This window comes from Cervus elaphus, chromosome 17 (genome assembly GCF_910594005.1).
Source record: "Cervus elaphus chromosome 17, mCerEla1.1, whole genome shotgun sequence".
In the NCBI taxonomy this organism is placed as follows: Eukaryota; Metazoa; Chordata; class Mammalia; order Artiodactyla; family Cervidae; genus Cervus; species Cervus elaphus.
Genome location: NC_057831.1, coordinates 12,967,708 through 12,992,115, shown reverse-complemented (window position 1 = coordinate 12,992,115; position 24,408 = coordinate 12,967,708). Strand labels below are relative to the sequence as shown.

The 24,408-nt window shown below is 38.9% G+C and overlaps 1 protein-coding gene across 2 annotated transcripts in view; it reads right to left on the bottom strand.

The window, feature by feature from the left end:
* Positions 1 to 24,408, bottom strand: part of LOC122673402 (bifunctional heparan sulfate N-deacetylase/N-sulfotransferase 4) — a 298,043-nt gene that overhangs the window by 25,826 nt on the left and 247,809 nt on the right. For both annotated transcript variants that reach the window (XM_043871154.1, XM_043871156.1), the window contains one exon: positions 15,961 to 16,143. In XM_043871154.1, coding sequence (XP_043727089.1) covers positions 15,961 to 16,143 — 183 coding nt within the window. The remainder of the gene's footprint in view (positions 1 to 15,960; positions 16,144 to 24,408) is intronic.

Genomic DNA, 24,408 nt, shown 5'->3' with positions numbered 1-24,408 from the left:
TCATCAAGAGGCTCTTCAGTTCTTCTTCACTTTCTGCCATAAGGGTGGTGTCATCTGCATGTCTGAGGTTATTGATATTTATCCTGGCAATCTGGATTCCAGCTTGTGCTTCTTCCAGCTATTTTTCTCATGATGTACTCTGCATATAAGTTAAATAAGCAGGGTGACAATATACAGCCTTGATGTATTCCTTCTATTTGGAACCAGTCTGCTGTTCCATATCCAGTTATAACTGTTGCTTCCTGACCTGCATATAGATTTCTCAAGAGGCAGGTCAGGTGGTCTGGTATTCCCATCTCTTCCAGAATTTTGCACAGTTTATTGTGATCCACACAGTTAAAGGCTTTGGCACAGTCAATGAAGCAGAAATAGATGTTTTTCTGGAACTCTCTTGCTTTTTCAATGATCCAGTGAATGTTGGCAATTTGATCTCTGGTTCCTCTGCCGTTTCTAAAACCAGCTTGAACATCTGCAAGTTCATGGTTCACGTATTGCTGAAGCCTGGCTTGGAGAATTTTGAGCATTACTTTGCTAACGTGGAAGATGAGTACAATTGTGTGGTAGTTTGAGTATTCTTTGGTATTTCCTTTCTTTGGGATTGGAATGAAAACTGACCTTTTCCAGTCCTGTGGCCACTGCTGAGTTTTCCAAATTTTCTGGCATATTGAGTGCAGCACTTTCACAGCATCATCTTTTAGAATTTGAAATAGCTCAACTGGAATTCCATCACCTCCACTAGCATTGCTTTTAGTAATGCTTCCTAAGACCTATTGATTTCACGTTCCAGGATGTCTGGCTCTAGGTGAGTGATCACACCATCATGATTAATTGGGTCATGAAGATCTTTTTTTGTACAGTTCTTCATTAGTTAAGTTATCTTTATCCAGGTATAGACTTCCTCTGTCATAGTTCCCAGAGAAAATTACAAGAAAAGAATTAGTGGGATAAACTAAAGGTGCTGCTACTGAAGTTGGTCCTGAAACTATTTGACACACCACGTCAGCCTTCTATACCAGCAGAACTTCTACCCACTGGTGGGGAAAAGCCAGAGTAGGGGATATAGAGGTGGAGAATATGGAGAAAATGTGCATTGGTTTCATTCAGCTTTGGAATTGGCTGCAGCAATGAGGCTGCAGTTTCTCCTAATGCCATTCCTCTTATAGGTTTCCCCAAGAATTATGTTCACAACTGTGGAAAAATCATGCCTGGGTGAGTGAGTGTACTATGAGAAGCAAGTACAGCTTTGTGGTCCAAGGTGTGGATGGGGCAGTGATAGAGGCTGAATGCCTTTTCCTCCCCTGAAGGAAACACCCTATTTCTGACCAGCTGGGGAGACTGAGTCCTGCCTTGGTCAAATAGAAGCAACTGGACAGGAAGTCATGCGACCCCTTGCCACTTTCCAGAGGTGGCCCATGTCCAGCAATTGACTGATTCAGGAGTGTGACAGCCTGACCAGCTTGCTTCGAGGTCAATTTGCATGATTAGCTCTCTCCCTGCAGATCCAGTGAAGGCCTGACTTTTCTAAGACTACATCGTGCTCTGCTTTTTCCTGTTCCACATTTTCCCTCATAAGCTTTTCCTGAAAGTGTTTCCTCAATAAGTCATTGAACCAGATCCCTATCACAGAACTGATGCATTTTCCATCACCATCTTCCACTGGGACAAGAGTACAGCGCAGTACAAAAACACCAGTTATGTACGCAATCTGTGAGAATTTGCCTCTCAAAGGTTAGCCTATACATTTTGAATTTCTTGATGAATTCATCTATAGAAACTGTGATAAAGGAGTTAATTACAAGCAATAAGCTCAACAGTTCTTATCTATTTTACATAATAGCTGACATTTATTTTATTTTTACTAGTGTTTCTATTTTCTGCAATCTTTTTATTCAGTATTCAATCTCAAATTCTCCATAGTCTAACTTCAGCTCAACTCTCTGAACATAATTTCTGTCATAGCAGAGAGGGCTAAACTATCTTGTCTCCTTTTCTTCCTTCAGTAACAGAACATCACTATTTTGTTAGTCTCTGGCTTCCCAGCTAGAGACTATATTTCATAATCTCTTGAATTTAGCTTCCTTCATATGAGTCACTTCAGTTTAAGTAAGACAAATTGATGTAAAGTATCTTAAAGTCATTCTCGCTAGATTTTCCCTTCTCTACTCACTGCCAGCTATAATATGGCTACAACTGCACCATGTGCCTTGGGCTCAGAAGTGGAGACTGTATGTATGTTGAATACCTGCCAAACTGGGGCCCTGGGTAACCATGTAGAACAGAGTTGTCTCACTCTCCTAGACTGCCTGCCCATTTTTTCAGATAGTTATATGAGTGAGAAATATCTTTCTATTTAACCTCTGTATTTTTGGAATGCCATCCTTATAGCAACATTGCCCATATTCTCACTGTGATTCCTGTGAGAAGATAAAAAATTTGTGTCACAGTTTGAATTACTGCACTGCATGCCTCAACAAGAACATTTCGCTGCAGGAAAAAAAAATGAAGAAGATTCTGGGTGAAGCAACTGGCTGCTTCTGATATAGATTGTTTATATGTTGGCACAAACTTTTTATCTCATAGTGAATTAGCAACAAGTACTTCAAACCTGTTCATGGGCCTCTGCCTCCAATGTAGGAGACCCGGGTTTGATCCCTGGTCGGGAAGATCCCCTGGGGAGGGAATGGCTACCCACTCCAGTATTCTTGCCTGGAAAATCCCATGGGCAGAGGAGCTGTGGGGTTGCAAAGTGTCAGACAGGACTGAGTGACTATCACTTTGAGTAGCACTGAATTAACAAATGTCAACAACAACCTAAAGCTTCAGTTCTACTGCATTCACTCTTATAGATATACTCATACCTGCTTATGAATCTTTGAATTATTTATATTTCTGGGCAACCCTTTTACTTTTTTCCCTACAATTCAGGGTCAAAATCTTGCCAGTTCTTCTCAATGAAGCTAATATCTATCCTAAATCATCCCTATTTATTTTGGTAGTTAAGAGTATGAGCTCAGGAGGCCTGTGTCTTAAGCAATTTCCCCAAACTCTCTGGACTTCAGCTTTCTTATCCATTAAATAATGATTGATATTGTTTACCTGGCACAGTTATTGAGAACATTAAATGAGTTAATATATTAAAAAAACATTAAATTGTGCTCTATAAAAGAAAGTGCTTATTCTGTGGGCTCAGTCGTGTCCAACTCTTTGCAACCCCACACACTGTAGCCCATCAGGCTCCTCTGTCCATGGGATTTTCCAGGCAAGAATATTGAACAGGTTGGCATTTCCTACTTCAGGGGACTGCCCAATCCAGGGATCAAACCCATGTCTATTATGTCTCCTGCATTGGCAGGCAGGTTCTTTACCACTAGCATCACCTGGGAAGTTTATTCTGTAATCTCACATAGACTCTTTTTTTCCCTTTGTTCAGATTAGTTAGGCAACTGGAGCAGCAGAAAGAGATTGCGCTTGCCGATGGACTGGTTTATTGCAGATATTCATCCTAAGATCTGACTTCCTGGTCCTTGTCAGAAGCACCAGCAACTAAGATGACTGCACCTTCTCAGAGCTGGATGGCTAGACTTCTGGGACGAATGAGATATAGGCAAACTTGAAGCTATGGACTCTTCTACCAGATGATCCAAAGACTCATATATAATCCTAATTCAGTTTATTTATGTGCCGGGGTCCAGCCTTGGGAGGATCTAGGGGATACCCTCAGGATGAACGGCATCGGCGAGAGAGAGAGAGAAGACATGTGAGACCAGCCTTGACAGGGCCAAGTCTGCGAGGGAGAGAGAGAGAAAGAGAAAAAGAGAGAGAGAGAATGACCAGACGGGGGTGTTTGCAGGGTCTGGCAGAGTCTGGCCATGCTTTATTTTTTACCATGGCTTTTATACTCTAAATTAGTACATTTCTAAGGGGAAGATAGTTTAACATTACATCAGCTTGTTCTTCATGAAACCAGGGTGTTTTCTGCATACTTCTTTGTGAGAGTCTTGTACATTATCTTCTGGCCATGGGGCCTATTGACATTTTATGACCTAGGTGAATGCAAAGCTGTTTCCCGTAATCTATTCTTTAATGAACACAAAGGTCAGTCGTTTTGCAGAAGTTATCAGTTAAATTTATCTAAAAGGTTTACCACACAAACACTCTGCAGCTCTGGTGAGGCAGCCCCTGTTTAGCATTCCTGGTTAAAATTAACAATTCTGAACTCTTATTTTTCTAAATCTTTAACTATAACCACTTTTAGAATAATATTTTTGTGTTCTCTAGTAGGGCTTCCTCACCCCCGAAGGGCTCTGTGCCTATTAGGGCCTTTATGTGATCAGGTTCTTTATGCTGTTTATGATTGAGGTGTTGTGAGCATCCATGTGCATTAGTACACATGTGCCAAGCAGGCTAGAATGCCAGCAAAGGGGTCTAAATTGAAACACTCCTTTCATCCTGGATAATCTTATAGGATCCCACCTTCCGGGGGACATATTGATTAAAGTTCTAGGTTGATTCTGTTTGGAGAGAGATTGGGGAAGGCCTTCGACCTGTGTCACAGAAATTAGGGAGTAGTCTAATATAGCAAGCATCAGAAAGACAGAGATCATCTTTAAGGTTAGCGCTGGGGCAGCTTTTCGAAATCCCTGAGGTCCTGATCTGCCTTGCTTGTCAGGTCTTCTCCTCATGACCTTGTCATGGGTGGGATCTCGTGTTCCGGCTCCCGGCATTTATGGATATTCTTTTTTTTTTTTTCACATTTATTATACTTAAAAGGCTTCCAAGGTGGTGCAATGGTAAAGAATGCACCTGCCAATGCAGGAGACGCAGGACTCTCAGGTTCCATCCCTGGGTCAGGAAGATCCCCTGGAGAAGGAAATGGCAACTCACTCTAGTATGCTTGCCTGAAAAATTACATGGACAGAGGAGCCTAGTGGGCTATAGTCCATGGGGTTACAGAGTCAGACACAACTGAGTGACTAGGCATGCACACAATATAAATAATCCCTTGATTCCTCTAAATTTGAATATAGCCAAATATACCTGATAAAGAAACAGCTTGGAGTTTCTTCAGGCAAACTTGAAGCTATAGGCTATTATACCTAATGATGCAAAGATTCCTATATAATCCTAATTTAGTTTATTTTTGGATATTCTTTCTTCACATTGTATTGTATTTAAACATAATCTAGGTACATTTACTGCTTGCTCAGATGGTTTTTTTAAATGCTATTTAATTTTAATTTATTTTTAAAAAAGCTTTTAATTTTGTATTGGGGTATAACCAATTAACAATGTTATGGCAGTTTCAGCTGAACAGCAAAGGGACTCAGCATACATATACCTGTATCCATTCTCCCCCAAACTCTCCTCTCATCCTATTTTGGGATATTCTTGCTATTTGGCTACTGCAACTCATCCAATTCATTATGTTAGCACTTATTGTCATTCAGGGCTCAACTCAAGTATCACCCCAAGCAAGAGGCCTTCCCTGATGACTAGAGCCAGAGCACTTCCTCCGTTTTCTGTCTCTCTGTAAGAGCTTCCTGTCATATTTCCTTCACTGCATTTTAGTACCCAGAATTCTTTAATTCAAGTGTGTGTTTCTAGCAATAGTATGTAATATGCCTACTAATAGTTGGTTATATTTCCAATAATTACATTCAACTAGAATGTAAGTTCTCTGAGGAGGAGGCCTCTGTCTTCTTGATTGATGCACTCTAATACATAAGAATTGCTTGATAATTATGGACTGAATGATTGATTAACTGTGATAGGATGGGCGCCATAAACATTTGTTATAAGCGTAGGCAGGTTTTGATACATGTTCGAAAGCTAATGTAACATAAACTGTGTAGATATTTTACTTCTCAAACACCCACAAAAAAATTCAGTCACAGATGATGTTCTTCATGGTGGCCCCGGAAGCTATTTCTTGCTATTTACTCACACATGATCACTGTAGAATTTAATCTTTATTTTCCTCGTTATTATCATTTAACTGCATCATTTGCAAAGAAATTTAGCTTTCCACTATATTTTAGACATTAAGCAATAGGAAAGCAGTGTCAATTACCTATTCTTATTGCATTTCATCATATATAACTCAACAAAGAACAAATCTCAGAATAGGTGTTCCATTCATTTGCTCAAATGGTTTCCTTACACTTATAAAGTGGATGAGCAAACTGATTATTTCAGTGCCACTGTTGAAACTCAAAATCTTTTGTGAGACCTCTCTTGGTTCTGCATGTTTGACTAAACCTCTTTTCTTCTTTATCACAATATACATGGCTTTGCCATTCAAATTTCTGCATGCAAAACTGGTGAAACAAACTTTCACAGAAATGGGCAGATTGATAATGTAAGACTTGGAAGGAGTTTGACTCTCACACACAGAACATGGATTAAATACTCATTTTGGTGGACAAAGACCCTAGTCATTTTAGTTGTACTTTCCCAGGAAATTATACTGATGGGAGTAAAGTATAAAATAAAATTACCTGGTGCTAAGGTGGGCTTTCCTGGTGGCTCAGAAGCTAAAGAATCTGCCTGTAATGCAGGAGACCCAAATTCGATTCCTGGGTTGGGAAGATTCGTTGGAGAAGGGAATGGCAACCCACCCCTGGAGAGTATTCTTGCCTGGAGAATTCCATGGGCAGAGGAGCCTGGCCGGCTACAGTCCATGTGGTCACAAAGACTTGGACACAACTGAGCTACTAACACAGTGGCACGCTGGCAAGATGTTACAATACTTGCTGTCCCAAATGTTTTTATTATTAGTTCAATTTATACTACTTCAGTTTTTCCTGTAGGTACCTTATAATTGGTGGCATTTGTATACATCGGTCTGGACAGGCTTTATTTCTAACTGCATTCCTTCTATGTTAGACCATTTTAGGGCTATTGGGATGCCCATATTTCTTCTTTCATCTCTTTTCTTTGTATGTTCCTTCTTGTCTCTGTTAATCACAGCTTTAGTAACAGGATGTTTGCATTTCTTATTTTATATTCTGAAAATGTTTGTTTAGATTTTTCCTACTCTGAGTCTCCTTTTATTGTCTGAATAACAGCTAACATAATTTCTAATTTTTATTGATCACCGTCTATATTCCAGGCACTTGCTTGATATAGATTATTTCTAATCCTCAAAGCAACCTGGCAAGACAGATATTATTATCCCTTCTTTATAGCCAAGGAAGCTGAGATGCAAGGTGTTTTATTTAGGTCTTGCTGAAGGTGACACAGGACATTAGTTTCAGATTTGAAATCCAAAGCTGGGGTTGTCTCTGCAGTTAAATTGCATGTGTGTGTGTGTGTGTGTGAGAGAGAGAGAGAGAGAGAGAGAGAGAGAGAGAGAGAGAGAAGGGTTGCAGGGGGAGAAGATTCTACAATGATTATAACAAAAGGGGTGCATTTGCATGCACTTTCTCATACTTTGTGCCATTGCTATTTTAATTCTAAAGATCAGAAACTTATAAAGCAATTATATCCCTATCTGCTTGTTCCCTACATGTCTGAAACTGTTACACACTGTAATTTTCTGTTTTTAGTATCTAGCATTATAGATATGCTGAAACTTTGGAAAAATACTCAGTTAAAGCTGCTTTAGGCAGTGTATATGATAATAGTGCCAGCGTAGTGAAAATGCATGCAACTATCTCTTACACAGGTAAATGGGATGCAGGTAGATTTTGTACATGGAATATATGATGAGGTGAGGCAGATTTACTTTTTGGTAGATATAGGTAGAGTGGACACAAGATTCCCTGAGATGATTAACCAGGCTTAGAAAGGGCAGTAAATTCTGATGAAATCACGTTATTAAGAAGGGTATGAGCACTCAGATTTTCCTTCTCTAATTAAGTAAAAATTTCAAATTTACTATCAAGCTAGAGACACATACTTTAAAAAAGTCACACCACTGTCCTGATCCTGAAATTCATGTTTTATAGAATGATGAAAATAACTTTTGCTCTCATTAGATCTGCTTATTCCAACCTACTTGCCTTTTCTCAACTAACAATTTGTTCTGCTCACCGCTTCTCCACATCCTTCCCTGCGAAGGACACTGTGGAATTATCAGTTGGACTGATTATCTTCTCTCAGGTCATGTTTCTTTTCTAGATAACTAGGGGATCTCTAGACCTTAATAGCCGAAACATTAAAATTGTCCAGTGCTCATGGTAGAAGGATTATTTTGTTAATTAGAAAAATTTCCAGGTTATTGGTTTTCTCTCCATTCCCTATGCTTGCTTTCTGCTATTCTGACCTCACTGTTTAAAGAAGAATGCTACGAAAGGTATTTTTGTTTTTCAAGTTCTTCTGCTTCCTCCCATCTTGGTGTGTTGTTTTAAATTTTATTCTGCTTACTAAGCCTTGCCATATGCACATCTTTAAAGAAAATTCTTTTCCAAATCTGCATTATACAAGCTGGTGACTTTCAATATTTTGTCTCTCAAAGTCATTTAAGCCTAATACAATCCACGTACACTGATGAAGAATTTTAATAGGTTAGGGACATGTATCCTCAGTGCTTCAGTCAGCAAATCCTTAAGGAGAAACTCTGAGATGCACACCGTCTTTGCAAAGACTCGATTCTACCTGCACATCACATAAGCCAGGGAGTCCATCAGCTCCTTGGAAAAGCTTTTCCTTCCTGTGTGCACTGATCCATAATGAATGCCCTCTGCACAGAACTCCCATGTAATAGTCTGATTCTTGTTCAGAAAACTTTTCTACCAAAGTATTCGGATTTGTGCCTGCATGCTAAGTCGCTTCAGCTGTATCCGACTCTTTGCGGCCCTATGGACTGTAGCCCGCCAAGCTTCTCTGTCCAGGGGCGCTTCAGGCGAGAATAGAGTGGGTTGCCGTACCCTCCTCCAGAGGATCTTCCTGACCCAGGGATTGAACCCAGGAGGGTTCTTTCCCACTAGCGCCACCCGGGAAGCCCAGTCTGACTTACAGAGGTGCGTGAATGCCAGCCTCTGAGGGTGGGATATGTGAAGAGGCCTGTGGATCCTGGTAATAGTGCCGCAAGAATTGTTTAAGCACAAAATACCTCTGATTTATCCTAAACACCTGTGCATTCGTCACCAAAATACATCATCTTTTTTCAGTAAATTCACACTATTTGTATTTTCCCATGAAATATTCTCAAAAGTGCGGTTGACCCCAGGGGAAAGTGACAAGTTTACTCTGTAGCTCTGAGTATCTTCAAACATGACTATGCACTCTTGCATACAATACCTTATATTACTATTTATGGTTCTGTGAATATACTCTCAGGGAATCTGGATACCAACTCAATGGAAGAAACTGTATTGTAAACTCTTAATAGGTTGGTCTCATATAATGTTTCACTTATAGCATATTAAAGTTATCAGACATTTCTGCAAGGCACACACAAAAAATTCAGTTTCTATTGTTATACTTGGATTAAGGGTTCAAAATAGTTATCTTCTGATGATTTTGATTCATCAAGTATGAAAGTATTTTATATATATATATATATATATATATATATTTTGTTTTTGCTATCTTCAAGTAGTTTTTCCATGATGAAACCTTAGTAGGGTACTTGTGTGGAGAATTTGACACCTGACAAGATTGTATTTGCAACTGATTGACGGGAAAAGGAAAATCCATGACTTATGTCACCATTTCTGGATGTCAGAATGTCTGACAGCTTTGTGTAATCAAAATAGTGAAATGGCTTATGGCAAACTAAATAACTAAAATACTAAAAGAATTAAAATCATGAGGAATTACCTGAGGATGTCAGAAGAATTTCTGAAAGGTTTAAATACTATTCTGAATTAAGAAGAGAATTGTAATACATAAATAACACATGAATCCACGTGGTGATTAGGAAAAATGTATCAAATGTTGATGAAGTTTGTGCCTCTGCTCTGAGCATGAAGTGATAAAAGTTGTTCTGGCTATTTCACTGGAAAGGCTAAAAGATGAATAAATGGAAGTGAAGACTATGAAATTATAGAACTCTTATTTCCCCAGCTATGGGGATAATTACTTATGTATCAGAGTTCCTTTAATCTCAGGGTCTCACCTACAAACAATTTCTAACACTTTTTCTTTGAAGGTCTCACTCCCCGCCCCCCCCCCCCCCCCCCCAAGCCATGAAGCTACTCAGGGCTTCCCTGGCTCATATCTAGATTATTACCTAACTTCAGCTCCTCCCTGTTCTCATTTGTCGCAGAAAAACACAAACAAACAAACAAAAACTTCTGGTATAATCTTTTTTGGCCAACACTGAAAAAAGTATTTCACGCTCATCTTCAGAACACACTTGTTGCCTATTAAACCCAAGTTACTCTGACAGCTCACAAAGCTTTCCTGACTGGCTCGCATGTGCTCCTCAAGGTCATGTCCCATTATATGCCCTCTCTACCAAGAAACAAGTGTGCCACTGTTACTGCTTTTTTGCACACAAAAACACACACCCTCTGTGTTTGCTTGTACATTTGTGAGATTTTAATGACAGTAGCTATGGTACTATGCTAGGTTCTCGAAGAAGGCAATGGCACCCCACTGCAGTACTCTTGCCTGGAAAATCCCATGGCCGGAGGAGCCTGGTAGGCTGCAGTCCATGGGGTCACTAAGAGTCGGACACAACTGAGCGACTTCACTTTTCACTTTCATGCATTGGAGAAGGAAATGGCAACCCACTCCGGTGTTCTTGCCTGGAAAATCCCAGGGACGGGGGAGCCTGGTGGGCTGCCATCTATGGGGTCGTGCAGAGTCAGACACGACTGAAGTGACTTAGCAGCAGCAGCATGCTGGGTTCTAGATTACGAACATCTTACTACTTAAGGTTTGCATGAGCTGATATATGACAAGCACAAGTGTCTGCAATACCATATAGGAAATGCAATAATAGAGTCATAAATAAGGTATAGAGTGAAAAAAAGGGGAAAAATATGAAGACAAATTTATGATGTCATTTTGTTCACATAACCAGGAGTATAATGGTTTGTAAATTCCATGAATGCAAAGACCTTTCTTTTTATTATACAGGTATTTCAAAAGCATTTTTTGCATAAATTCACACTGAGTACTCCATCCTGTGCTTCTGAGGTCACAAGGTATTCCTGATTTTTTGTTCTACATAGACAGTCAATGATAGAAGTATATTTATTATTCTAAACATAAAACTACCATCTTGGTGTGGTTGGGACTAAACTGGAGTTCCAGAAATAATCAGGCAACTTGAGCTTCAGTTCTGACTTGTCCCTAACAAGTCAAGTAACTTAGAACAAGACATTGTACCTCCTCAGGTGTCTAAAATGAATAGGTTGAGCTAGATGCCCTACTGCCTCCTGCTATTACAATCCCTAATCCTCTGTGTCGGCACCAACTCACAGAATCTACAGTGTTTGTATCACTAGACCATGTGATTTGTTTATGTCATAGACATTCAGATCTCATCATTTCCAAGCGGGAGTTAGATGATTTCCCAGCGAGAATCTACCAAGGTGCTAATTCCCTAAGGTTAGCACCCTGTGGCTTTGTTCCCCTATTTCTTTACTCTTAGAGACACTGGACTAGAAAGAGAGGAGCTGCAGCTCTTTGAGCATTCCCTTGGTCACACAGGCGAGCAGGAATCCACATCACGCTTGGCACGTTTATTGATAGTGAGACCCTGGAGTGACTGACTGGCGATTGAGACTGAGCTAAGCTGACAGCTTGAGAGCTTAAAAGCATCGATTAGTGAATGTGCAATGATCTGACCTTCCAACTGCCTCCATACTGGAGCTTTGGTTTCTATAATGGGAGTTTAAAAAAAAAAAAAGAGGAAACCTTATTCTTTTATGCTTTATAGTCATTATTCCACCCAAACAAAAAGGGGCATGAATTAATAGACACCCATGTTTTAAGAATCTTCCACACCAGGGACTACACAGAGGAGGATGTACTCTAGGGATAGAGCTCATGTGTGCTCAGTACATATTTTCACGTTAAACTGCCCGGGAATCCACTTCCAGTGACGGGAGAACATTCTGTGTTGTACTTTCGCTGCTGGCCATCGATAGATATTCATATTGCACTTTTTAATTAGGTGACAAAGACATTTTCACATATATGTTAGTTGGTGCTAATGAAAATCTACATAAGGAACCAAAGGAAATTAAATAGCTGTTAAGATTATCATTTTGCACATTTTCTTTTTATTTGTGACAATAAAAAAGTGTGAATTGAAAATCTAAGGAAAGATAACAGTTGGCTTTTTCAAAGTGAAATGCACTAAACAAAAAGGCATGTTTATAATAAATATAATACAGTATCTGCAACATTTAATTTAGAGAATGTATAGTAGTGACAGAGACACATAATATTAATTGATCTTATCTCGGTAGGGTTGTGATGAATGGACTGTAAAACCTTTCATTAGTGTTGGTTATGCTTACATGTAGGGCTTCCTTTGTGGCTCAGGTAGTAAAGAATCTGCCTGCAATGCGGGAGACCCGGGTTCAATCCCTGGAGAAGGGAATGGCTACCTACTCCACTATTCTTGTCTGGAACATTCCATGGACAGAGTAATCTGACAGGCTACAATCCACGGGCTTACAAAGAGTCAGACATGACTGAGTGACACTTTCAATTTCATGATTATATATATTTTGTAAAATTAAATTGATGCTGTATAAAGGACACAAATATAATGCTTATAGCCATTTTGTTTGCTTGCTATTATAAACATGAAATGAGGAGAGGAGAAAATCCTTTGCAGTTTTCTGGCTTCCCTGGTGGTTCAGATGGTAAAGTGTCTGCCTGCAATGCAGAAGACCTGGATTTGATCCTTGGGTCAGGAATATCTTCCTGGAGAAGGAAACAGCAACCCACTCCAGTACTCTTGCCTGGAAAATTCCATGGATGGAGGAGCCTTGTAGGCTACAGCCCATGGGGTCGCAAAGAGTTGGACATGACTGAGCAACTTCACTGGTTCACTGGGTATTCTTTATGACTGGAAAGTTTTGCTTCAATAAGTCTTTGGTTCTCAAAATCTCATATATGTGAATAATTCCCTGTTCAACTTAACTGCAATTCTGCTACTAGTCCTTGTTTTCTTTCTTAAATACATTTGGGAACATATGGCACGTTAGTTAATAAGAAATGTTTACAACTTCATTTTTCAGTTAAAAGTAACCATATAAATAATATAATTCATGTAATGAAACAGGAGACTTTTAGTAAACATTTACTCTTGAGTATTACGGGCTTCCCTGGTGGCTCAGACAGTAAAGCGTCTGTCTACAATGCGGGAGACCTGGGTTCAATCCCTGGGTCAGGAAGATCCCCTGGAGAAGGAAATGGCAGCCCACTCCAGTACTCTTGCCTGGAAAATCCCATGGATGGAGGAGCCTGGTGGGCTACAGTCCACGGGGTCACAAAGAGTCGGACATGCCTGAGCAACTCCACTTTCCATTTTTTCCACATTATTTAAATACTCTTATAATAAGCTATGCTTTGATAATAGAAATATAAATGAAAACAGCAACTTAAATTTGTGAACTATCTGATGCCTTTTCTGATTAATTATATCATTTATTAAGAACTCCCTAGGAATTTACCTCTATGATGCTATTAAAAATTATAACAGTCACACGCACAAATGTCTTTTTTCCTTTGTGTATGCATATGTTCTTGTGTCTTCCAAAGTGATGCAGTTCTCTAAAGAATAATGCTATTTTCTTTTTCTAATTTTCATTTATACCCCTATTCAACAAGCACAGTATTTCATATCTAACATGTGATCATCAAATTTAAAACTATCATATTGACCAAATCTTATTGGAGCTGACGTGTTTTTGATTATGCTCATTTCCAAAGAAAACAAGTAGTGTCACTGAGAAGGAAAACTATCAATGAACACAATTATTTATTTTTAAAAACTCATAAAGCATTAAGATGTATAAATTTTTCATTTAAAAAAGCATTTTTTTCCCCTTTGAAGATAGTATAGTTTGGGGCCACTGACTCACTTTTTAGATCATCTATCACCTTGGTTAAGTTGGCTACTTTTTATTGTTCCTATACCATGAATTATAGATATCTTATAAGTAAAAATATGTGAGAAAAGAATTGATTTACTATCAATGATTTATCAATTTTATAAGTATGTGAGCACTTTTAACTACCATTTATGGGACACAAGGTTTTGCCTTTATGAAATTCAATGTCTATGTATTATGACTATACACACTATAAAAACTATGTCTTTGTCTACTTAATATATACACCAAACTGCTGAATAAATCATTAAAATAAAGTATGACTTACAGTAGCTGTTTAAAACAGACTTTAAAATATGTAACAGTGAATAAAAATAACAAGAAAATGTTCCATTGACTTCGAGAGAAAGCACTACATTTTATTCTTCTTTGAATTTTCTAGAGCTATTAGCCTTGTCTTATACATAGGAGATGCTCAATAAACATGGAGGATTTTTTTTTTTTTACCATATAGACACAGAAGGGCATGTAACATGAATTATGGAATAAAGAGAAACACAAGAGAGGGAGAGGAAATGGTAAAAAAAAAGTCTGTTTCACAGTGATTTCTCATTAATGAGGATGCTACTCCTCTACTGACTACTTAGCAGGGGACCATCTGATCTGCTCTCTGCAGTCAGCTTATTGATTGCGTGGGTCAATGTAATCTGATGCATAAAGAACCAAGAAAGTAGAAGGTAGCATTTTCCTAGATAAATGGTAAGAAGCAGCTAGTTTACATTTTCATGCCCTGAGGCTTAGTGGCTCCCACATAAAGCTGAATTAAAATTGACAATTTTTTACCAACAGTCCTGACCTAGTGCAAGACTGGTTTTAAAAACCATGAAGACATATTAAAGATAGAATCTGTATGAGCTTGAAGTAAAACTTGCCTTTCCTTTTTTATTTAGACTATCTGTGTTGTACACATACATATCAAGGTCTAGTTATAGGCATTTAGATGATGGTGGCCCTTGATTTCTGTCTTGCTAGACATGTGCTCTGTGTGATCAGATGCTCAGTTGTGTCCGACTCTTAGCAACCCTATCCATGGACTTCTACCAGGCTCTTCTGTCCATGGGATTTTCCCAGCAACAATGCTGGAGTGGGTTGCCCTTTCCTCCTCCGGGGATCTTCCCAACCCAGGGATCAGCCCATGTCTCCTGTGGCACCTGCATTGCAGACAGGTTCTTTTCTGCTGAGCCACTTGGGAAGCCCATCTTCTTAGATGATGAGTCCCCAGAACCATGGTCACCTCCAAAGCTGACTAAGCCCCTTTGTAACTGTTACCAAAAGCCCCCTCGTAATCACTAACAAGCTCCCTGATTCCCAGTTAGGCAAAGATGCCCACTCCAGTAAACACCCTCTAGCACCCCCAACCAATCACCTAATGCAAACCATCCAGCAGGAATTTCCTTTGTCTTGAGGCTATAAAAATTGGTTATTAACTCACTAAAATGGTTGACTATCCCTGGCCTGTCAGGAGGTGTTGGCCCACTGTGCTCACAGTGCCCACTTTATCTCTGCTGTTTTTTCTTAATAAACTTCCTGCTTTCTGAAATGCTCTGTTTGGAAATTCTTTCCGAACCTGCACTCAGACTGCCTCAACACTAGATACCTAACACCTAACCGTTTTCCTGCTAGTCAGTGGTCCCGCTAAACTCAAGTCAAAACGATCAGCTCTAAGAAAATACCAACAATGAAACAATATCCTCTAGGCAAAGCTTCCAAACCAACTGACTAACAAACAAAACCTCAGAAAAACAAACCCCAAATGCAAATACGTAATCCACAAAACACAAAGCATTATTGAAGAGAATAAAACTACTGGATAAAAAAGAAGTTTGTGTTAAATGCCAGCTATAGTACTTCCAGCAGAGTTCCCAACATCAATTCAGAGCTCACAAATTGCTAGTTTTTTTCTTTCACCCCAGGAGAGAATGTTCAGTGTTACCTGCCAGAGAGGATCTTTTTGCTCAGGGAAGAGGTCAAAGTACTTGTGTGCTAGTTGCACTGGAGGCAGAGTTTGCAATTTCAGGTTGGTCCAGCTCTGAACGAAGTTGGCCAGGTTCACAAAGGTGTACAACCCTAGGCGGTCATTCCCATAGTTTGATAAATGGGTCATGAAAATGCTGATCTGAAAAATAAAAATGACCAGAAATATCATACGCATATGCTCAAAAGTGGCATGGAAGCTCTAAGAAGAACTTCACCTAAACATGGAATTTTATGAGACGTACTATTATCATTTTAGGTGGCATTAGGGTAGTAGTCCCGCCCTCCACATTCATATGTTGAAACTGTAACTCCCAAAGTGACTGTATTCAGAGGTAGATTCTTTAGGGGGGTAATTCAGCTTAAATGAAGTCATAAGGATCCTAACCTGATGGTCTGGTAGCCTTATAAGAAAACAGATACCACAGTGCATTTCCCCCCGCCCCCTCTCCTTTTCTCTTTCTGTCTCTCCCTTTCTCTCCCTCCCTCCTACAATGCACAGAGGAGAGGCCAATTGGGAACACAGCCAGAAGGTGGCTGTCTTTAAGTCAAGCTGCTGCTGCTGCTGCTAAGTCACTTCAGTCATGGCCAACTCTGTGCGACCCCATAGACGGCAGCCCACCGGCTCCCCCGTCCCTGGGATTCTCCAGGCAAGAACACTGGAGTGGGTTGCCATCTCCTTCTCCAATGCATGAAAGTGAAAAGTGAAAATGAAGCCTCTCAGTCCAGTCGTGTCCGACTCTTAGTGACCCCGTGGACCACAGCCTACCAGGCTCCTCTGTCCATGGGATTTTCCAGGCAAGAGTACTGGAGTGGGGTGCCATTGCCTTCTCCATTTTAAGTCAGGAAGAAACTGAATTTTCTGGCACCTCCATCACGGACTTGTAACTTCAAAAACTGAGAAAATAAATGTATGCTGTTTAAATTACCCAATCTGTGATGTCTTGTTATGGCAGTTTGCAAAGACTAATACTGGTAGAAAGTCACACATCTGGTTTTTATTTCAAAGTCACTCTTAAACTCACTCTAAAAATAAAAATTGAAATTGGGATAGGCCAAACTCATTGTTCATTAAAAGTATAGTGTTAATTTACATTTTAGCTTTTTCCCCATTGCGGAATCAACACTATCAAATTCAATAATCTAATAACTTCTAGACTAGCAAAGAACCAGAATCATACCACTTTTAAAATTAAACAATTCTTTCAGAACTTTTTTAGTTTATATATGTATATGGGTTAAAATGAAATCAAACTTAAGAAAACTTGTCTTTTTGTGGTCTAATGAGGAATTTTTACCGCAATAAAGAAGCCATTAATGTTTGCATAGCCACTGATTGCCTTTAGCCAACTACTCTTCCATACTTACTACTTTTTTATAATTTTTCCTACCTCAGGATTAACTTTAAATATATTGTAGCATTTGGGTATTGTGGATGAGAGTCTAGAAAAAGTAAAAATCTAGATTGATTGCTCTTGAGAGAGCAACAAAAATTTGAATGTGATTAATGATATAATCTTATATACAACTCATCAAGGATTGCAGCTGGAATGAAAACAAAGTACCAAATAAAAGAGAACTTGCATAATCTTGGTCTAAACTGAAGAAATTACAAATGCAACTCATTAAAAAGGGAGCTCATCATTTTCCACCATAGGCAATACTTGTACTTGCTCCTCTACCTCAAATATACATATAAGCATTTAAAAAATACATTTTATTATTTACTATTTACATATATAAATATTTTGGAACAACTAATACAATTATTTCATTAACTTCATGAGAAAAGTAAGAGTAATATCATGTAGGGAAGACATCTTTCACCTTAAAAATAGCAGAGCTTTATTAGGTTACTATCTAAAATATGAGTTACTATCTAACTCAATGAAACAATGAGCCATGCCATGTAGGGCCACCCAAGACTGATGGGCTGTGGTGGAGAGGTCTGACAAAACGTGGTCCACTGGAGAAGGGAATGACAAACCACTTCAGCATTTTTCCTTGAGAACCCCATGAACAGTATGGAAAAGCAAAAAGATGACACTGAAAGATGAACTCCCCAGGTCGGTAGGTGCCCAATATACTATTGGAGAAACAGCTCCAGAAAGAATGAAGAGGCTGAGCCAAAGCCAAAGCAAAGCCTAGTTGTGGATGTGACTGGTGATGGAAGTAAAGTCTGATGCTGTAAAGAGTAGTATTGCACAGGAACCTGGAATATTATGTCCATGAATCAAGGTAAATTAGAAGTGCTCAAACAGGAGATGCTAAGAGTGAACATCGACATTTCAGGAATCAGTGAACTGAAATCAACTGAAATGGGTGAATTTAATTTGATGATCATTGTATTTACTACTGTGGACAAGAATCCCTTAGAAGAAATGGAGTAGCCCTCATAGTCAACAAAAACGTCCGAAATGCATTACTTGGGTGCAATCTCTAAAAGAACCAAATTAACAAAATTAGAAATGAAAATGGAGAGATCACAACAGACAACACTGAAATACAAAGGATCATAAGAGACTACTACCAGCAGCTCTATGCCAATAAAATGGACAACTTGGATGAAATGGACAAATTCTTAGGAAAGTATAACCTTCCAAAACTGAACCAGGAAGAAATAGAAGATCTTAACAGACCCATCACAAGCAAGGAAATCGAAACTGTAATCAAAAATCTACCAGCAAACAAAAGCCCAGGACCAGATGGCTTCACAGCTGAATTCTACCAAAAATTTAGAGAAGAGCTAACACCTATCTTACTCAAACTCTTCCAGAAAATTGCAGAGGAAGGTAAACTTCCAAACTCATTCTATGAGGCCACCATCACCCTAATTCCAAAACCAGACAAAGATGCCACAAAAAAAGAAAACTACAGGCCAATATCACTGATGAACATAGATGCAAAAATCCTTAACAAAATTCTAGCAAACAGAATCCAACAACATACTAAAAAAATCATACACCACGACCAAGTGGGCTTTATCCCAGGAATGCAAGGATTCTTTAATATCCACAAATCAATCAATGTAATACATCACATTAACAAATTGAAAGATTAAAACCATATGATTATCTCAATAGATGCAGAGAAAGCCTTTGACAAAATTCAACACCCATTCATGATTAAAACTCTCCAGAAAGCAGGAATAGACGGAACATACCTCAACATAATAAAAGCTATATATGACAAACCCACAGCAAGTATCACCCTCAATGGTGAAAAATTGAAAGCATTTCCCCTGAAATCAGGAACAAGACGAGGGTGCCCACTCTCACCACTACTATTCAACATAGTGTTGGAAGTTTTGGCCACAGCAATCGGAGCAGAAAAAGAAGTAAAAGGAATCCAGATAGGAAAAGAAGAAGTGAAACTCTCACTGTTTGCAGATGACATGATCCTCTACATATAAAACACTAAAGACTCTTCCAGAAAATTACTAGAGCTAATCAATGAATATAGTAAAGTTGCAGGATATAAAATTAACACACAGAAATCCCTTGCATTCCTATATACTAACAATGAAAAAACAGAAAGAGAAATTAAGGAAACAATACCATTCACCATTGCAACAAAAAGAATAAAATACTTAGGAATATATCTACCTAAAGAAACAAAAGACCTATACATAGATAACTATAAAACACTGATGAAAGAAATCAAAGAGGACACAAACAGATGGAGAAACATACCATGCTCATGGATTGGAAGAATCAATATTGTCAAAATGGCTATTCTACCCAAAGCAATCTATAGATTCAATGCAATCCCTATCAAGCTACCAACGGTATTTTTCACAGAACTAGAACAAATAATTTCACAATTTGTATGGAAATACAAAAAACCTCGAATAGCCAAAGTAATCTTGAGAAACAAGAATGGAACTGGAGGAATCAACCTACCTGACTTCAGACTATACTACAAAGCCACAGTCATCAAGACAGTATGGTACTGGCACAAAGACAGAATTATAGATCAATGGAATAGAATAGAAAGCCCAGAGATAAATCCACGAACCTATGGACACCTTATCTTTGACAAAGGAGGCAAGGATACACAATGGAAAAAAGACAACCTCTTTAACAAGTGGTGCTGGGAAAGCTGGTCAACCACTTGTAAAAGAATGAAACTAGAACAATTTCTAACACCATACACAAAAATAAACTCAAAATGGATTAAGGATCTAAATGTAAGACCAGAAACTATAAAACTCCTAGAGGAGAACATAGGCAAAACACTCTCCGACATAAATCACAGCAAGATCCTCTATGACCCACCTCCCAGAATATTGGAAATGAAAGCAAAACTAAACAAATGGGACCTAATGAAACTTAAAAGCTTTTGCACAACAAAGGAAACTATAAGCAAGGTGAAAAGACAGCCCTCAGGTTGGGAGAAAATAATAGCAAATGAAGAAACAGACAAAGGATTAATCTCAAAAATATACAAGCAACTCTTGAAGCTCAATTCCAGAAAAATAAATGACCCAATCAAAAAATGGGCCAAAGAACTAAACAGACATTTCTCCAAAGAAGACATACAGATGGCTAACAAGCACATGAAAAGATGCTCAACATCACTCATTATCAGAGAAATGCAAATCAAAACCACAATGAGGTACCATTACACGCCAGTCAGGATGGCTGCTATCCAAAAGTCTACAAGCAATAAATGCTGGAGAGGGTGTGGAGAAAAGGGAACCCTCTTACACTGTTGGTGGGAATGCAAACTAGTACAGCCGCTATGGAGAACAGTGTGGAGATTTCTTAAAAAACTGGAAATAGAACTGCCATATGACCCAGCAATCCCACTTCTGGGCATACACACTGAGGAAACCAGATCTGAAAGAGACACGTGCACCCCAATGTTCATCGCAGCACTGTTTATAATAGCCAGGACATGGAAGCAACCTAGATGCCCATCAGCAGATGAATGGATAAGGAAGCTGTGGTACATATACACCATGGAATATTACTCAGCCGTTAAAAAGAATTCATTTGAACCAGTTCTAATGAGATGGATGAAGCTGGAGCCCATTATACAGAGTGAAGTAAGCCAGAAAGATAAAGAACATTACAGCATACTAACACATATATATGGAATTTAGAAAGATGGTAATGATAACCCTACATGCAAAACAGAAAAAGAGACACAGAAGTACAGAACAGACTTTTGAACTCTGTGGGAGAAGGTGAGGGTGGGATGTTGCGAAAGAACAGCATGTATATTATCTATGGTGAAACAGATCACCAGCCCAGGTGGGATGCATGAGACAAGTGCTTGGGCCTGGTGCACTGGGAAGACCCAGAGGAATCGGGTGGAGAGGGAGGTGGGAGGGGGGATCGGGATGGGGAATACGTGTAAATCTATTGCTGATTCATGTCAATGTATGACAAAACCCACTGAAAAAATAAATAAATAAAATAAATAAATAAAAAAAAATAAAGTAAAGAAAAAAATAAATAAATAAATAAAACAACAGAATGTTCGTTTCCAAGGCAAATACTCAATATCATAGTAATCCAAGTCTATGCACCAACCACTAATGCCAAAGAAGTTGAAGTTGAAATGGTTCAATGAAGACCTACAAGACCTTCTAGAATTAAAACCAAAAAAGATGTCCTTTTCAACTGATATTAAGAAGAGGTGGCAAGAATACACAGAACTATACAAAAAAGATCTTCATGACCAAGATAACCATGATGGTGTGATCACTCACCTAGAGCCAGACATCCAGGAATGTGAAGTCTAGTGGGCCTTAGGAAGGTCACCACAAACAAAGCTAGTGGAGGGGAGGGAATTCCAGTTGAGCTTTTTCAGATTCTAAAAGATGATGCTGTTGCACTCAATACGCCAGTAAATTTGCACTCAAAAGATAAAGTGTTACGCACAATATGCCAGCAAATTTGGAAAACTCAGCAGTGGCCACAGGACTGGAAAAGGTCAGTTTTCATTCCAATCCCAAGGAAAGGCAGTGCCAAAAGTTGTTAAAAGTACCGCACAGTTGCACTCATCCCATACTCTAGTAAAATAATGCTCAAAATTCTCCAAGCTAGACTTCAACAGTACATGAACTGAGAGCTTTCAGATGTTTAAGCTGGATTTAGAAAAGGCAGAGGAATCAGAGATCAAACTGCCAACATTCGTTGCATCATAGAAAAACCAAGATAATTCCAGAAAAACATCTACTTCTGCTTCACCTACTATGTCATAGCCTTTGACTGTCTGGATCACAAAAAACTGTGGAAAATTCTTCAAGAGGTGGGAATACCAGACCACATGACCTGCCTCCTGAGAAATCTGTATTCAGGTCAAGAAGCAACAGTTAGAACAGGACATGGAACAACAGACTGGTTTCAAATTATAAAAGCAGAATGTCAAACCCCTGTATTGTCACCTTGCGTATTTAACTTATATGCAGAGTACATCATGTGAAATGCTGGGCCTGATGAAGGAAAAGCTGGAATCAAGATTGCCAGGAGAAATATCAATAAGCTGAGATATGCAGATGATGCCACCCTTATGGCAGAAAGTGAAGAAGAACTGAATAACCTCTTGATGAAAGTGAAAGAGGAAAGTGAAAAAGCTGGCTTGAAACTCAGCATTCAAAAAACTAAGATCATAGCATCTGGTCACATCACTTCATGGTAAATAGATTGGGAAACAATGGAAACAGTGAGAGACTTTACTTTTTTGGGCTCCAAAATCATTGCAGGTAATGACTGCAGCCATGAAATTGAAAGATGCTTACTCCTTGGAAGAAAAGCTATGACCAACCTAGACAGCATATTAAAAAGCAGAGACATTACTTTGCCAACAAAAGTCCATCTAGTCAAAACTGTGGTTTTTCCAATAGTCATGTATGAATGTGAGAGTTGGACCATAAAGAAAGCTGAGTGCTGAAGAATTAATGCTTTTGAACTGTGGTGTTGAAGAAGACTCTTGAGAGTCCCTTGGACTGCAAGGAGATCCAACTAGTCAATCCTAAAGGAAATCAGTCCTGAATATATTTTGGAAGGACTGATGTTGAAGCTCCAATAGTTTGGCCACCTGATGCGAAGAGCTTACTCATTAGAAAAGACCCCGATGCTGGGAAAGACTGAAGGTAAAAGGAGAAGGGGATGACAGAAGATGAGATGGTTGGTTGGCATCACCAGCTCAGTGGACATTAGTTTGAGCAAGCTATGGGAGTTGTTGATGGACAGTGAACCTGGCATGCTGCAGCCCATGGGGTCACAAAGAGTTGGACACAACTGTATGCGTGAACTGAACTGACTGATCTAAAATATATGAAGAATTCAAACAACAATAACAAAACACCACAAAAGTCCAAACAACCCAATTAAAAAATGGGCAGCGGGTCTAAATAGACATTTTTTTGGGGAAGAAGACTTATAGATAGCCAAGAAGCACATGAAAGAAAGCTTTACGGCATTATTAAGGACATGCACATCAAAACCACAATAAGATATCATCTCAAACCTGTCAGAATGACTATTACAAAAAAAGACAACAAATAACAAGTGTTGGATAGGATGTGGAGAAAAGGGAATCCTCATGCTCTATTGCTAGGAATGTAAATTGGTGCAGCTATTGTGAAAAACAGTATGGAGGTTCTTTAAAAAATTAGAAAGATAACTACCATAATCCAGCAATTCTATTTTATGGTATGTATATGAAGAAAATGAAAGCACAACTTAGAAAAGATACATGCACACCTATGTTTTTTGCCATATTATCTATAATAGCCAAGATATGGAAGCGACCTAAATGCCCATCACTAGATGAATGGATAAAGAAGATGCAATATGCATATATATATATGGGAACACATATATATTATGGAATATGACTTAGCCATAAAAGGAATGAAATCTTGTCATTTGTGATATGGATGGACTTAGAGGGTATTATACTGACTGAAATAAGTCAGACAGAGAAAGACAATTACTGTATGATTTCACTTACATGTGGAATCTAAAAAACAAAACAAATGAACAAATGTAACAGAACAGAAACAACTCACAGACACACAAGACAAACAGGTGGTTGCTGGATAAAAGGGCTCAGGGGAGAAGAGAAAGAAGTGAGGGAGACCAGAAGGTACAAACTTCTAGCTGCAAAATAGAATCATGGGTATGACATGTACAGTGTGGGGCATGTAGTCAATAAATATGTAATACCTTTGCATGGTGGTAGACAGTATTTAGACATATCGTGGTGGTCATTTAAAAATGTATAGAAATAATGAATCACTATGTTGTGTACCAGAAACTAAGATAGTGTGGTACATCAATTATATGTCAAAAACAAACAAACAAATATAAAATCTCACAGAAAAAGAGATCAGATTTGTGGTGACCAGAGGTGAGGGGGTGGGAAGAGGGAGGAGGGATTGGATGAAGGT